This window comes from Oratosquilla oratoria, chromosome 1 (genome assembly GCF_046742065.1).
Source record: "Oratosquilla oratoria isolate Oo_2021 chromosome 1, ASM4674206v1, whole genome shotgun sequence".
NCBI lineage: Eukaryota > Metazoa > Arthropoda > Malacostraca > Stomatopoda > Squillidae > Oratosquilla > Oratosquilla oratoria.
In genome coordinates, this window is record NC_134777.1 from 117393439 (window position 1) to 117411926 (window position 18488).

At 38.6% G+C, this 18488-nt stretch overlaps 1 protein-coding gene across 1 annotated transcript; it reads right to left on the reverse strand.

Moving 5' to 3' along the window:
* Positions 1–11136: 11136 nt before the first annotated feature.
* On the reverse strand, positions 11137–18442 carry LOC143025391 (pre-mRNA-processing factor 17). Its single transcript, XM_076184981.1, has 3 exons — positions 18248–18442; positions 12667–12880; positions 11137–12531 (listed from the first exon to the last, which is right to left on the reverse strand). The coding sequence occupies exons 1-3, from the start codon at positions 18401–18403 to the stop codon at positions 11189–11191; spliced, it is 1713 nt and encodes a 570-aa protein (XP_076041096.1). The 5' UTR covers positions 18404–18442; the 3' UTR covers positions 11137–11188.
* Positions 18443–18488: the final 46 nt, after the last annotated feature.

Below are 18488 nucleotides of genomic sequence, written 5' to 3' on the forward strand. Positions count from 1 at the left end.
TTATTATTATTGTTATTATTATTATTATTATTATTATTATTATTATTATTATTATTATTATTATTATTATTATTATTATTATTATTATTATTATTATTATTATAAAGAAAATTGTAGTAGCAATGCAAGCACGCATGCACAGCAAACGACAGCATCCATGGAAAAAATACATGTAAATTTATGAAGACCTAATCATCGTCATCACCTGAAATTTACATCCTCAACTCCCTCGCAGAAGCGCAAATACACACACACACACACACACACACACACACACACACACACACAGACACACAAACATGCACACACCTGCAATCAAATACACACACACGCACACAATGCACTTTATTACCTATCTCTATCACTGTTGGCAAAGCACCCACGACATAAACACTGCATGACAGTGCATCCCAGGCTGAAACCGCAAACGAACCCAGAATTAGGTATGACATTTGGAGAAGAAATAGATGGACCACGTGAATGTAACTCCTTTCCTGTATATTACGATCAGGTAAAATTACACCCACACACGCACTGTAAGAGTGTTGAACACCGATATCTTGTCACCTTATAGACATAAACAATATCGTGGACAAAACGTACAGATATTTGACGAACGCAGAGATGGATTTTCACAACATGGGCAAAAAGCTAATGGAAATAGATAAACAAACAAGTAAATAAATAAACAAAAAAATTATAAATTAATAAATTAATTAATTAATTGACGAATAAGTAAATGAATAATATAAATAGATAATATATAAATGAATAAATAAAACCGTAGAGCACCTGATCCGGTCTAGACATATACAGCAGTGATGTGGTCTCCATGTAAATTAAAAGACAAAAGGTATCGAGAATCCAAAGACTCGAGCAGTACCCGACTTAATTCTCGGCCTTTTAGATAAGACATATGCATTGGACCCATCAACATTGAAATAAAAAAAAAGAGGCAGCGGTGATTTGGTGGTCCTCAAGCCACTGATAGAAATAAATAATTCTTACAAAGATCTTTTGGCCTAGGACAGGGGAGCGTCACTTGATCACGGGAACACATTTAAATAATGTGTAAGATACGCCAAGAAAAAAAAATAAGTTTAAGTGCGTCAGTTCCTAGAATACCTTAGATGATACCTAATCTAAAACCACAAGATAATTCGAACAGAGAACGACAGGCTCACGAGTCTAAATCATGAGCGAATTTGAAATTGATAGTTGTTGAATGAGAGACAGGAGCCAACCAGTTCACTTGATATTACACTTAGGTGAAAACAAATGCATACAAAGTGTGAAGGCTGATAAAACCATTATGCACGAGGAAAACGAAACTGATAAAAAGTGATAGGAAGAAACTAGCCAGCAGAAAATCGAAATTTATTCAGGGACATCAGCCGGATATATATTGGGGATAAGATTTTAAAAGTTCAGTGTTTTGCTCAGCAATCCAAGATAAACAGAAATAAATGCAAATAAAACAAAGTCGTTGTTTTTAGCAATGAACAAAACGACTACCTCAGTGGCAAACAAAAAGCTGAGTGTAGCGTTTGAATATAAACTAAGATGCCAATACTTCGGCCAAGTGGAATTAAAATGATAATAATAGAAAAATGCTGAAGTAACTAAGGAAGTTATAGATAACTCACGGAAAAGTATTAAATTTAGATGATAATAATAATAAAAAAAAACGTAGAGAAAAAAATTATGATATAAAAAAGTATATATGAAAAATTATTGTTAGAGGTATAGATCAAATGTGTCATAGCTTCAGGATAGAAAGAGGATCACAATATATCACAGGTGAAAGAAGAAATCACAAATTACGTAATACTAGATGATTTATCTTATCATCATTGAAAGTAACTCCGGTGCACATGGCGTGACAGATTTATTATCATTATCATCATTATTATTATTATTATTATCATTATTATTACTATTATTATTATTATTATTATTATTATTATCATCATCATTATTATTTTTATTATTATTATTTATTATCATTATTATTGTTATCATTATTATTATTATTATTATTATTATTATTATTATTATTATTATTATTATTATTATTATTATTATTATTATCATTGTTATTATTACTATTATTATTATTGTTCTTATTATTATTATTATTATTATTATCATTATTATTATTATTATTATTATCATTATTATTATTATTATTATTATTATTATTATTATTATTATTATTATTATCATTATCTATTATTATTATAGGACAAGTCACACTACGCGTCTTTTGAGTCAGGGTGAGTCAGGGTGGCCTGGCGCGGGAGTGAAAGGCGCGCGCCTTTACCCGTCCTGCGTTCAAACGGTGACTCATTACCGTGGGTGAGGGACGCGTGCTACTTAGTTCATCCCTGACATTTCTGTATTTGTAAAGGAGATGTTTCACTTGCCACAGGCACACGTTTTCCTTGCATAATTCTATTAGTTTAATAACGTCTTCACGACGCCAGTGGAGCTGAGATTTCTGTGACGTGGTGAGTGAGGCGGTTTGGTGGGTCCTCTGTCCCGCGCCACAAATCCACAACTACTGGGAGGGCAGTGGCGCGAGCCAAGTGTCCGGCGCGCCTCAATTTGAATGTGTTGCGGGGATCGCCGGGGTCAGTTCCCAACGATTTGACGCGTAGTGGGACGGAGCATTGAGGTAAGGTAAATACAAAGAGGCGGGGTTGCACATCCTTGAAAAAATCTGTTCAGGTGTGAGCCACAAATGAAAGAAATCAATATGACATGGACACTAATGGATAAAGAAAACTTTGAAAATGTAGATTTGTTGTTGAGTATCTACATTAGGGTACTGGTGAGACAAACGAGGAGAGTTGTCTTTATTGTTCCAGCCTTCTCTGGTTTACAAATACATGCAACCTCCGAGGAAGACTCAAGGCGTTGCCAGGAATAAATATTTTATACATCTTATTTACAGTGGTGCCTTATACAGATCGGAGAAAATATTTGTCACGTCGGTTGGCGAGGATGACAGGAGACGCATCTATTGTAGTTGGGAAGCGCGAGGTCCCTTTGTCCGAGCAGATGTTCGGGCGTTTCCTGGAAGGCCTAGTCCTCTGGATACTGAAGACAATTCAGTGTCCCTTGGCGTCAGATCCTGAGAACAATGGAGAATCCCTCGAGATTTGACTTGAAGATATTGGAGTACGCGCTCACTCCATAAGCGTGCGTGCGCGTGCGCGTGTGCACGCTGGGCATTTAAGGGTTGACAACAGATGTTCAGCTCAGCTACCACTCACTGTCCACAGTGAGATTGATGATATTCATTGAAGATAAGAAATAACACAAGGCCTGTGCAGAACCTTGGTATGAAGATACATACACATAATGATGAAATAATTGTGGTATCGGGAAATACTCATGAATGAAATTAAAAATATTTAATTGTATGCGCATGTGGAAGTATATATTATTTCCGTTCACCAAGGCAAAATGTACTTTTATGAAGTTGTTTCTCGATTTCGAAGATTATAGCTTTGGGGGAGGGGTGAGTGGAGGTTTTGGTGATGAGGATTGGTGATGATCCTCTATTTCAGGGGTAGTGTGAATTTGTGAAGTGACAGTCTCTACGTCGAGGCCATGGGGTACTCTTTTGATATGATCTTTGTACTAGACGGTCTCTGTGAGATCGTGGAACCTGAGTGCTTTGACTATGTTCTTTGACTCGTGTCCAATGATAGGATAGGATCCATAGAATTTAGGAGAGAGCTTCGAGGCTGGGGTGTGTGGTTAAGGATGTAAACAATTTCTCCAATTTTAAAGGCACAAGCTCTGGCTGATCTGTTATGCAAACGGACCATTTCGTCCTTAGATGAGGAGTATGATGGATTCTTTTGAAATTATTGAAATTTGCTACTTTGACCTTGACATAATAACTGAAATTGTAAATGGGAGATAATTCTGAAAGGTCATATGGGAGCATTTTATCCGAGCCAAAGAGGACAAAAATGAGGTGATTCCGATATTGATCTGTTAATGGAACTATTTATACAAGCTTGAATCATGGGGACATGTGCATCCCAAGAAGGTTGAAGACCAGAAGCAAGGTGTCTAAGAATATTGAGAATATTTCTATTCTGGCGTTCAAGTAAGCCATTTGAACTAGGGTGATAAGCAGTTGTGTTCCCTTTTTTTAAGCAATTACAAATGTGCAAAAGAACCTCACTGTTGAATTCAGTCCTGTTATCAGAAATTAGAGTTTTGGGTGTAGTGAAGGAGCATATAAGTTTGTCAATAAGGGTCTTTGCTACGTGTTGTGCTGTCTTGTCTGGTATGGGGGAAAATACAGAATCGTGAAAAATGGTCGACACAGAGGGGATATGGGTTTCTGGTATGTGTAAGTGGTAACTTAAGAAGATCAACAGCGACTGTGTCGAATGGTTTAGAAGGGGTAGGCTAAGTTAGAATTGGAACATGACCGTTGATACGACCTTTGTGAATCGCGCAAGGATGACAAGCGTCAATGTAGGCGCGCATATCTTTCCTCATGGTTAACCAGTAGTGCAGTCTGGCTTGTGTAATGCATTTCTCCTTGCCAGGGTGTGCGGCGGGCGTCGTGGATGCTGGGGAATGCCGCGAAGAGGGGTTACCTCGTAGTAGATCCTGGAGGATGCAGCAAAGGGTGGTTGCCTCATAGTAGATGCTGGACGATGCAGGGAATAGGGGTTACCTCGTAGTGAATGCTGGACAATGCAGCAGTGCTTCATAGTAGGATGCAAGATGAAGAGGGATTTGCTCGTAGTGCTTGTGCGATGGAGTGAAGCAATCCAGCAGTGCTTCGTAATAGGATACCGGATGAAGAGTAGAGTGAGTTGGGAAGTGGGTATGTTCAACCGGAGTGTAGATCTCTGATGTATTTTTTCAGCACGTGGACTCTCTAATCCGTAGTCGCTGTCGTAGTTGTTGTTTCGGAGGAACTAGTGTTAAGTGGCGCTGTATCCCTCGCTGCCGACCAGAATGTAGATTTGTAGTTGAGTATCTACATTAGGGTACTGGTGAGACAAACGAGGAGAGTTGTCTTTAATGTTCCAGCCTTCTCTGGTTTACAAGTACATGCAACCTCCGAGGAAGACTCGTTGGGTTGCCAGAATAAATATTTTATACATCTTATTTACAGTGGTACCATATACTGATTAGAAAAAAAATATTTGTCACGTCGGTTGGCGAGACTGAAAGAAGACACGTCTATTGTAGTCGGGAAGTGCGAGGTCCCTTTGTCCCTTGCCGTTAGATCCCGCGAACAATAGAGAATACCTCGAGAGTTGACTTGAAGACGTTGGAGTACGTGCTCATTTCATATGCGTGCGTGTGCACGCTGGACATCTAAGGGTTGACAACAATATTTGGAACAGGAGACATGCAACTGAAAAAATGGGAGCTTGTGAATGTATTAAATCAGAAATCATGGAAACTGCGTAAAAGAAATGAAAAGACCAAATCAGTACTAGAGGAAATGCAAGAGAACAAAATGTATGTGCTAATATATATGCTAATAAGAAACACTGATGACTTGTGCACAGTTATGGAAGAGAAACCACTGGGAAAAAGAAACTAAATGAAGCAGAGTGCTTTCGTATATTACATTTTCAGTGCAAAGTGCATGGAAAGAAAGGATTACAAGAATATATATATATTATATATATATATATATATATATATATATATATATATATATATATATATATATATATATATATATATATACATGCATCCACAGAGGAATGTAGGAAGGTAATAAGGTAAGACACTGGTCCCACTTGAGGACTCCCAGGAGTGATGTAGGGGATGAACTAGACATTAGGTTAGACGCCATAGAGATGCCTCCATAAGTCCCTATGGGGTCCAGCCAAATGTCTAGTACATCCCCTATGTCACTCCAGGGGATCCCAAAGCGGGGTCAGCATCTCATCTAATTACCTTCCCTCATTTCTCTGTGGATGCATATATATTCTTGTAATCCTTCCTTATGTACTTTGCACTGAAGATGTAATACACAAAAGTGCTCTGCTTCATTTAGTTTCTTTCCCAGTGGTCACTTTTGCATATACATATATATATATATATGCTGGTACATTGTGACAAGTTGATGAAGGTGGAAAAAGAAGTCACCGGCCGAGTTCCGAGTTTCTGAGTTTATTCCTGACCGGTTTAGCTCAATGCGTCTTCAGAGGAATGTGACGTAAAGAAGCATAGAGCGAAACCGGTCAGGAATAAACTCAGGAACTCGGAACTAGACCCGTGACTTCTTTTCCTACCTTCATATATATATATATATATATATATATATATATATATATATATATATATACATATATGCAATAAAAACACTAGGAACGTGTGTTCACAAATGCGTAAGTAATCACTAGGAAAAGTAAGCTAACGAAGCAGAGCGCTTTCGTATAATTGCATCTTCAGTGCACTGAAGATGTAATTATACGAAAGCGCTCTGCTTCGTTGATGAAGTTGATGAAGGTGGAAAAAGAAGTCACGGGTCTAGTTCCGAGTTCCTGAGTTTATTCCTGACCGGTTTAGCTCTATGCTTCTTCAGAGGAATGTGACGTAAAGAAGCATATAGCGAAACCGGTCAGGAATAAACTCAGGAACTCGGAACTAGACCCGTGACTTCTTTTCCCACCATATATATATGTAAATATATATATATATATATATATACATAATACATACATACATACATACATATATATATATACATGCAATAAAAACACTAGGAGCGTGTGTTCACTGAAGATGTAATTACACGAAAGCGCTCTGCTTCGTTAGTTTACTTTTCCTAGTGGTTACTTACGCATATATATATATATACACACATATATACTTATATATATATATATATATATATATATATGTATACATATACATATATATATATATATATATATATACACATGTATATAAACATATGTACATACATATACCAAAGGCTTGTTTCTCCCTTATGAGGTAGCCAAAAAACAAAGACATAAAAACCACTCCCGTCCATTCCATCCCTATCATACTCCACTTCCCTCCTGGATGACGGGTCACCCCTGCATCTCACCCACTGCCCTGGGTCAGAAGCAGTGTCACAAGACACAGCACATCCACAGCAAGGCAGCTTCATTAAATCAGCAACCACCCCCTCTCTGTCCCATTATGCAGAAAAGGAGAAGACAGGGAGAAATCCCTTCAGGCTGCATCAAATTATTTCTCACACATTCTACCTGAACCCCCATCCCCCACCCATTCCACTTCATGTATCACAGCATACAACCATTCTTCATTCACTCGTCTTCTGTCCTCTCCCATCCTTCCTCAACAGACATTCCCCTCTTTCCCAAAGCCCCTTTTACCCCATCCATCCATCTCATTCTAGGTCAGCCCCTCATGTTCACTCCTTCCACACCTCTTTTACTAGTCTTTCTTCACTCATTCTTTTCATGTGTCCAAACTATCCAAATACTCTTTCATCAACCCAATCTCCCAACTCCCTATATATGTGTATATATATATATATATGTATATATATATATATATATATATATCTAATAACATACAAAAATAAAGATCCAATAAAACAGAGAAATTAACCGATATTTTTGCCTTTGGTGGGCAAACCCATTACCAAAAGGCGACATCCCCATAAGGCCAAAGACCCACTGCGAAGGCGTGGCGTCTTGGCAACAGGGACAACTGATTGGCCGAGAGTGGTGACGTCACGGCAACGGAGACGACTGATTGGCCGAGAGTGATGACGTCACGACAACACCTCTCAATTCTCATCGTTGTTGGCCAATCAGTCGTCTCCGTTGCTGTGACGTCACCACTTTCGGCCAATCAGTTGTCCCCGTTGCCGTGACGTCACACCGGACATGGCTTCGCCGTGGGTGCTAGGCCTTATGGGGGTGTCGCCTTTTGGTAATGGGTTCGCCCACGAAAGGCAAAAAAATCGGTTGATTTCTCTGTTTTATTGGGTCTTTATTTTTGTATGCATTTCTCTTTCAAAATGATTCTGAAATTACCTCAGTGGTGACTATACAATATCGACTACCGTTACGATGCCAAGAGACGAAACGGCGAAGAAGCGTAGACTACATTATATCGAAATGTATAATTTGTAACGACAGGCCATGAATTCATAAGATGGCTCCTTTGGGGGCCCCCGTGGATCCTGTGGGGGCCCCTGTGGCTCCTCTGGTCACCACGCGGTTCCTCTGGGAGCCCTCGCTGATCCTCTGGGGGGCCCCCGCCGATGCTCTGGGGGTCCCCAACGCATATATGCGAGCGAAGCGAGTAAGCGCCGCAGGCCAAGCAACCTGGCGTAGCCAGATGCGGCGAAGCCGCTGCTTGTATATATATATATATATATATATGTGTGTGTGTGTTTTTTTCCTTTATTTTTTATCAGCCAGGGTAGAAATGGGCCATTACTTGATGGTATATGGACTTGATATGATGTGCTTAGTAGAGGCTAAGTTACCAATTCATTTTGATAAGATGGGAGGTTAATGATGATGGTAGTGAAAAATTACATCAAAGTGCAAAAAGAATGAATAGTTCATTCTTTGTTTATTATATATACTTCCACTTTTTTAAGCAAAGGATTTATGTTCATATCATCCCAACTCATTGCCAAGTGAAATGAATAAGTAGCTATAATTTAACCCGCTATCACCAACCATGGCTCCTGGATGTACACATACCTCCCATCTTCACAATGAAGTCAGTACAGTATGCACAGAGTTTGGGTGTAGGTTGTGCATCTGTAACTGTGTGGTGTAAACCATGTTGTGTGTGTGCAGTGTTGAAGCTAACATAAACGGCATATGTGGACACTAAGAGGATAAACTATACTATCACTTGTACCCTCAGAAATACTTTATGGAAATCATGTAACAGCACCTAGAAAACTGGTAACAGCTGCCAATCAGAACCGATCTTGTAGTCATAATCTTGGGCCCAGTCTGGAGGTTGCATCCCATTCTATATTTACTTAAATGTAGTATATAGGAAAGGAGTAAAGTCCCGTCTCCTACTCTTCAATATGCTCCTTGTTGAGTGAGAAAAGGATAACAGCATTAATAATTACTACTATGAGATTTACTGGCTGAAAACTTATGGCCCCTCAGTGGTCAACAATGATCTTCATACCCTTCTGTAGACCACTCTAGAGAAACATTACACTGTTGTCAGTATTATGTGGGTTGGTTTCTATGTCACCTGCTGGTAAGAAGAGAAGAACAGTTGCTGGTTGTAAGCTCTCCTTAGGGAAAAAAAAAATGTACTATAATTAACTTGATTAATATCTTGGACCTAATCCAAAGGCAATATCTTGGTGCTCCACATTTATACAGAGGTGAAGGTATTGATTGGATTTGAATATCTGTGTATGGAGTAACTGTCCTTGGTGTGCACTGAGTCATTGTATTCTATAGTCACAAAGGAGATGTGTTACGTGAATGCCTTGCAGGAGATCTCTCCATGAATGATTTGCAGATGTATTACAATACTCTCTGACATAAGAGTGGAGGAGACTGCAAGAAAACATAAAGGCCTACACTGGACCACTTTATGCAAGTTCACATCATTAGTTCATGAAGAAAGATTTGTAACTGCAAAGGTACCTAAAAGCTTTGTTTTTCATCAATTAGTCAATCAAAACATTGCCCCAGGTCTCTCTTGCAGGAGACCTACTGTTCCCTGTAACCATCAACAGCCACCAGTTTGCCCCAGAGATCACTCAATGAAGAGGGCTTTGTTTTTTATATGTGACACATTGTAAACAAGAAATACAAATTGACAAAGAATTCTGCATTATTAATCTAGAATAAAAACTGTATGGGACATGAGAATCACATCAACTAACTTTTAACCATGTCACCATTCAATATAGAAGTAGCATTAACACCGAATTGGCCTGGTTCAAGACACTACATACCCTACATGTATCCCACACAGAAGACACAGAACACATAACAACACTGCCTCTCTTTCACACTGTATAAACAGCAGTGCAACATCTTCTCAAGGGGTATCTGTGAACCAACGCAGGAACTTGCTGAATGCCTATGCTGAAGGTCTCAAAGAGAGACAACAGATTGATTTATAGTATTAGGTCAGCAATAATCAACACTTCTGTCATTGGGGACAATATTGTACTGAGATGGAGTTATTTAAGTGGTAAAGGAGAAATTTAAGGCAGGTAACAGAACAGAGGGATAGTAGACATTAAAAGTGATTGGTATTCTCTTTTAACTGAAGATTAACCTGTAGTCACTAAAACATTATGATCATCATGATATCTATGCTGAAAAGTACACAAACATTATTCCTGTTATCATATTTGCAATAGTTAGTATCTTGGTATAAATTTAACATTACATTTCACTATGTTAGCATTCACCATTAATTATACTGATTAAGTGTACCTTGTATTACATATACTTGTAAGCTCCATTTGGCAAATTATGGAACAAATTTTTCTTAATGAAAAAAGTTCATGCATTATTTAACACCCCACATATCTCAGTACCTCATGGATAAAGGGCTATAAGCAATGCAGTGAGACATAGCACTTCCACAGCTGGATGTAGAAATACTGCATCTTGTTGTATTGCTTTTATCCGAGCAGTGCAACTTGGGATAAGGGTGACCCTTCATCAAGGAGCCAAAAGAGGAGGGGCATCAAGTGGGCCTTAAGTGTGTATGAAACTAGTATCCCCTGACTCGGCAAAGAACTCTATAGGGAGGAAAAGTCCTTTGCTATATGCGTATATAATTTCTAAAGTGTTGGAGGTACATAATGCATTAATCATTTTAATAGTATGGCACATTTTGAAGAGTTTAGTGCAAATGCTAGATTTTATTCAGTTGAGGAGCTGATGAAGATAGCCAAAGTTTTCCCTTCATCAAGCTAAGGTCTGACCATCAGCTGAGTAAGAGTATTTGGGATTTGCCTTAACAGTGTCTACATCCCATACCATGACACAAAAAGTGGTGATATCAATGATGCACAAGTCAACAAGAAATAGTTTCACAATTTGACCTGTACAAAAGGTGTACAACTAATCAAATTACTGGGACTGAAAGAAAATGCATACAAAAAATCTAATCCATTTATTGTTTATGTAAAAATCTGTTTTTGTACTTATTTCTAATCCCAATACTTGATAAGCCCATCCCAACCAGCAGTAGCAATCTTACTGGTTTCGTGCGGATGCCAAAGAATCCCAATACAAACATCATCATGTGCTTTCCACTTCTGATACAATTTGGTAGTCTTCCAGTCCCATACATACGCCTTACCATCCGCATCCCCCGAGACTAGGTATGACATATCTGGTGAGAAGTCAAGAGTACAGGCATAACCTGCGACCATGTGACCCGTAAAGGTCTTCTTTCTGTTCATTTTGAACCGATCTAAGGCAGAAAATATGACGATCTTATTATCCATGCTCTGGCATGCCAGCCATTTTTTGTTAGGCGAGAGCGTGACTGCAGGCATGGAATGCATAGACGGATCAGCAATATACTTGAAATCTACTGGAATATCCCACTCCCATACTCTTAAACTCTTATCATCAGATGTGGACACAAACCTCCTGTTCTCATCAATAAACGTGATGGTGTTTACTGCACCCAGGTGACGATCATACTCTTGTGCTATTTCCCCTGACCTAATATCCCAACATACAATCTTTTTATCCGAGGTTCCAGCCACAAACAGGTTCTGTTTTTCCTCGTCAGGATTGAATTTAATACAGTAGGGAATCTTACGGCTAGTAAACCGGGATACACAGTCCCCTGTTTCCGTGTCCCATAACTTGATGAATCTGTCATAACCTGCCGACAGAAACTGAGAACCTGTGTTGTTGAAACATGCATCTCTAACAGCCTGCTTATGACCCATATATGTCCGCACGCATCTTCTGCTGTTGTAAACCTCCCAGAGTTTCACTTTTGTATCCATGGAGCAGGACAACATAAGATGACCAGACAACGGAAACCAACGAATGGCTGAAACACCTTTGTTGTGGCCTTTCCAAGTATGGATGAGTTTTTTGGGCATAAAGCATTTTTCTGGTGGGTCTGGGGACTTAAGGTTAATGCCTACATCCTGTGGGATATGCAAGAACGATCTGCCCTGATAATCGTAGGCATCATTAATGTGAAGCAGTGTTTTCTCTTCAATTGGCTTATCATCAGTTTGCTTTCCTCGCTTTTGTCTTTTGGCCAAAATTTCATCCAACTCTCGTTGCTCATCTTCTGTAGGTTTCATGATAGACTGTTCATTGGAATATTTTGCCCAAGGACCTTTGAAACCATCAATGTCACTTGCATCATAATTTGAATCCTTTTTTCTCTTGCTAGGCAGTTCCTGTTTTGTTTTGGTTTCAAATACTGTAATGCCACTAGTCTCCTCAGCAGCTGACGTATTCCCCACATATCGTCTACCATCATCAGGGTTTCCAGATATAGATGGATCTACAGCATATCCTGGAAGGAATTTTTTTTTATAAGCAACCATTCCTATATGACAAGAAAAACTAATCTACAATTTTTTTTCATTGTCATTTTCTACATACTTCTCCAGACATATTTTACACAAGTTTGACAATCTACGATATTTACCATATGTGGTAAATGTTCTTCTCTGAGCCTCAAAATCAAAAGCACTGAAGTGTGCTTCTTCCACGTGACCTGAGAGGATGTTTCTTTGCACTTCATGGTATTTGCTTTGAGGTTTTTGGGGTCCTTGGACAGGAGCAAAGAGTTCTTCATATTTTGGATTGTACTTAATTTCCTTTTGTAGAGGATCAATATGCCTTCGCTCATCTAGTTCTTTCTGCAAACAAGAAATGAATAGTTTTAACATACACATTAATAAAGGGGACTATACATCCATGCTACTTTGTGAATGCAGAACATAATATATCTTTCTAATATTTGCAAAATAATTGCATCATTGTTAAAGAAAAAAAAAAAAAAAAGTATTTAAAAATAATATCTAATCAATCAATCTGTAGCCCCAGGTACCCCTTGTTGTAGACCTATGGCTCACAGGTAACCAGCAACAGCCACTGGGCAGACCCATAGATCATCAAAGGAAAAAGCATTGTGTTGTTTTCCAGGGATTGTATGTGTGAAGCAGTGTATGATTATGATAGTACTCTGTGTTATCCATGTCATGGCTGCATCTAGGACAGTTTGGTTATGTGGCCAGACCTATTCTGTGTTGGTACTGTCTTAGAACTAGATAGCATCCTGAATGTAAATACGCTAGCGTGGTTCTTACTTCTCTTGAGAGGGATTTTCCTGTGGGATGGATATCTAGAAGGTTTTGGTGGTCTGTCTTGAAGAGCTTGTTTAGCGATCTGGGTGTGACTTTTTGTATGGATATACTTTTTTTTTAAAAGCCCTGAATTACAGAATTAAAGATTTACATGAATTTCTTCTACCTCACCAACACTCAAACAAGCCCTTATTCCATGAATCTGAACATGGCCCCCAAATTATTTGAACTGCCCCTGCAATACAGTTGACTAATTTATTTGCTATTTGGTGTGTATAGTGCTTCCTGCATGACTTATGTGTATTGTATACCACTTTTAACCATCTCCAACCTCCCTCTCACACCACATCCATGTATAAATTGAACAGCCAAGGCAAAATAACACATCCCTGGTGAAGTCCCATCTTTACCTCAAACCACTCGCTCTCTCCACTTCTGATTCCAACACAAGCTCTACTACTCTCATCAAACTCTTGACTACTCTTAAAAGCTTTCCTCCTATCCCATACATCTGCAATACCTCCCACATTGCCTTCCTGTCTACCTTGTCATAAGCCTTTTCCAAATCTATAAAGGTCCAAAAAAAATCCTTACCTTTTCCTAAAGCTTTCTCATATATCTGTCTTACCACAAAAACCTGATCCACACAACCTCTACCTGTCCTAAACCCACACTGTTCCTCACCAATTACTCCCTCTGTTCCTCTCCTAATCCTCTCAATCAAGACCCTCCCATAAGCCTTCCCAACTACACTTAATAAACTGATCCCTCTGAAACTACTACACTCACACTTGTCCCCTTTTCCCTTGTAAAGTGGAACTATACAGGCACTCCTCCAGCATTCTACCCTCTCTTAAACAAACATTAAATAACCTCACCAGCCAGTCCATCACTGTACCTCCTTTTTTTAAACATTCTGCATGACACCCATCCAACCCAGGTGCCTTACCTGCTCTCATCATCTTAACTACTTCAGTACAATTATGCCTATGTAGGCATTACGAGGCGTGAGCGGGTACATGAGGATGCTGGCATTGGCATCTTGATTATACATTTTTTTTGGTAGTCGTGCATGAGTTACCCCCGGATTCAGTAAACTGCTTTGATCATGTTTTCTGTGTTTATTATTACTCAGAGTAAAAGATAACTAGTAACACAGCAGTGACTTTATATTTTATAATGCAAGTAGTGTGATGCAAATAACATATGACAGCCGATGCTCCATGCAAGTTTTTGACTCATACTGAAGTGGTAAACAACTGCCTTCACCTCATCTTTCCTTATTTCTCTTCCATAGAAGTATGAGAGGGGTTACTAGGCTGGGTAGAGTGAGAAACAAGGATGTGAGGAGGAGAATGGGGCTGGAAAGGGAGTTGGGAGATAGGGTTGATGAAGAGTATTGGGATGGTTTGGACACATGAAAAGAATGAGTGAAGAAAGATTACTAAAAGAGGTGTGGAAGGCAGAGGTAGAAGTGAACATAAGGGGGTGACCAAGGATGAGATGGATGGTTGGGGTAAAAGGGGAAACTTAGAGTGGAGGGAAAAAAATTATTTCATGCATTTGAATTTTTTCTAAATGTCAAAATCTCATGGCCCAATTAGTTTGGATATGGGAAAGATTACTGTATAAGATATAAAATTTTAGTGCCTGACAACTTCAATTGTTTAGCATTATCAGCCAGCAATATAATTTAAAAACTTCAATACAAAAATAACTTTATATTATAGAACTTATTTAACGAACAAAATTCAGACAATTCAAAATATGTAAGTATACAATAGTGCCTGACAATGATGGCAACTAGGATCTGGGTGTGTATCATTAAAAAGTAAATAAATAGAAAAAGTCAGTGCTCAACAACTTGTATGAATGCCAATTTCATATTTCTTGTTTTCAGGTTAACTGATATCTTATGGATTATATTCCTTTTACTTTTGTTCCAGTAACACAAATATTTTTCACTTTTTTTTTTTTTCATTTGAAAGATATATTTTTTTCTAAGAAATGGTTAGGTTAGGAGCTATTGGACAATGAAAGTTCCATGTTAAATATCCATGCTTGCATGTTTCTCGAATTCTACCTTCCTTTTATCCATATATAAAACTATATGTGCAATATATTTGTATACATTATTCTATATTTTACTTTTTATATTCAATAATCTACTTATGCATTAGAATAAAGCACGCATACATTCTAACAGCTAGCTTCTTTACATTATGTGACTGCCCACTCGGCTAAGCTACACCCCAACAAGGGTGTCTTTTTTGACAGGTCTTAGGATGGAAACAATACCACAGGCAAAACTGTTTGGAAGGCAATGCCACCAAAATCCTTCTGATTTGATCTGGGTATGCCTTAGGTTATTGGGAATAGCAGAGGGCCCATGACTGAACCCTGATGGACTCCACTGATGACTCAGCTTGACACAGACAGGGTTCCCTTGTGTCTGGTTTGTGAGGAAGCTGTGTAACCACTCACCCAGTTTCCCACAGATACCCAGTGCCCTCAGTCTGTGAGGGAGAATGCCATAATTTACCTTGTTGAAGGCTTTTGTGAAATCCAGGTGGACCACATATACTTTTTTTTACCTTCCTGGACATTTTCTATTATTTTCTCATAATGAGACAGCAACTGTGATAGACATGAGTGACCCGGTCTAAAGCCATGTTGACCCTTATCAACCACTTCAGTACGACTCAAATTCTTGCATGCAGCATTGGCTGCCAAACGAACCATTCACCACACTACTTGCATTATAAAATATAAAGTCACTGCTGTATTTCCCGTTCTCTTTTACTCTGAGTAATAATAAACACAGAAAATGTGATCAAACCAGTTCACAGAATCTGGGGATAATTCATGTACAACTTCAAAAAATATATCTATAATCAAGATACCGATGCCAGCATCTTCATGAACCTACTCATGCCTCATGATGCCTATGTAGGTGTCATTGTACCGAAGTAGTTAAAGGTATTTGTGTTCTCTTGGTAGTCAGTTACGTTGGCTCAAATCACTCTCTATAATTTTTATAAGGTGCAAAGTTAGGGCCATAGGTCTGTAATTTATTGGGAGTCCTTTCCTACCCCTTTTGTATTATCCCTACTCTGAGTCCTTTTGGAACCCTGTCAGCAATTAGTGACCTGGTCCTCAATAGTTGTAGTGGTTTCATCAGTTCAGTTTTACATGTTTACAGTAGTCTTGTGTGAAAACCATCCTGGCCTGAAGCAGAATTTAGAGTGATCTTGTTTACTGCCGAGACTATGTCTTCGGTTGTTACCTCGATGTTTGTCTGGCTACCTGACCTATAATCTTTTTACCTTTTTGGGGGATTTGGGAGAAAATGAAGGGGAGCCACATAAGTGTTAAAAACTCATGGAGGGTGGGATGTGAAAAATTTGAGAAACCCTGCCTTAAGTGGAAGATTGTGTTGTTTAGTGTCACTGCTAGCAGTGGTTGATCCAGGGGGGTGGGCTCTGAGGGGGCTGAAGCCCCCCAAATTTGTTCTTTCATTACCTCATTGTAAAGGTCGACAAAACCTGCCACACGTACACCAGTACATGGCAGAAAGCAGTATTACAGTGGTAGAGGTATATTCAACACATCATTGAGGGTAAATCTGGACAATTTATAGTTTCACCCAACCATAGAATTTTATATGTAGCTTATGTGTTTCTTGTGAGAAATGTTGTGATATGAATGATGGTGTACATCATTTCCGTCGCAAATGCATACTCTTGAAGTAATTAAGTATTGAAATTATGCACTTATGCCTAAATCTCCCAAACGATCTGGGGGGATGTGTGGGAAATCGGGGTTTTTGGGTGGGGAAGACTAATAAATGGAGTAATGTGCATTGCAAAACAGGTATAAAATGAACAAAAACATAAAAAATAAATAAATAAATAAATCACATTCTATGGCCAGAGTCCAGCGGTAGCCATCTTTGTGTTTACCAACGAATCGAACAATGTCTCGCTAGATGTGTTACACTTAGCGAAGTCCACTCCAGCCGCGCAAGACTTCCTAACCATAAACTAACGTTACCTCCGTTAGGTTAGGTTAGGTTAGTTTACTTTACTTTACGGTTACCAAGTCTTGCGCGAGCGGCTAATCTAGCACTTCTGGTCACAACAATTTACAATCATTAGTAAACAAACATGGCGCCGCACGCGGTACCCGCCGATATGGGATACTTTTGTTTTTAATGGGTTTCTTTATTCTTCTTCTTCATTTTACACCTGTTTGGCAATGCATATTACTCCATTTATTAGTCTCCCCCACCCAAAAACCCCAATTTCCCACACGTCCCCCCAGATCGTTTGGGGATATACACATAAGTGCATAACTTCAATACTTAATTACTTCAAAAGTACGCATTTGTAACAGAAATGATATACACCATCGTTCATATCACAACATTTCTCACCAGAAACACATAAGCCACATATCAAATTCTATGGTTGGGTGAAACTATAAATTGACCGTAAATCTTTAAAATGTAAGATTATTACTTTTGCCCAATATTCTGAAAAAAAATTGAGAACATATACTTCAATTTTTATTCAAAATCATCATATTTGTGCTACAGAGTACATCTCTTTAAAAGCATCATCAATATTTACAAAATTCAGGTTAGCCTCCCCCAAAGCGTCATCTACATTAACAAAATTCTGGTCACATTTAGTAAGTAAACTAAGTAAGATCCACCACCTAGTCACTGCTGTCAGGTAGTTTAAGGTTTGTCGTTTTAAATTCAAAACATATATACAAGGCATGAGAAAAAAAACTAAATTTTCACCATGTATTGGTGACATGTTCTCTTATAATATATCGACTCAAGAGAACATAATTAAAATTTACAGATGAAACTAATTTTTATTACAGATGAGATTACCTCATTTGCAGACTTACCGTAGATGTAACTTCGGGCGCCACCACAAGTTTTAATTCATTTCCTATGATTTCTCCACTTTTTATAGGTTTCAGGTGTTGAACAAAATCATCATTGCTAACTTCTTCGTTGTCACTTTCACTCCCATAATTGCGAAGTTCTAGTAAGGAGGACATAGTAGAATTGTTTACATTTGATCAGCGTCAGCAGTGAGATCCACAGAATAATTTGTATGAAAGGAAAATTATTTTATAATAAAGG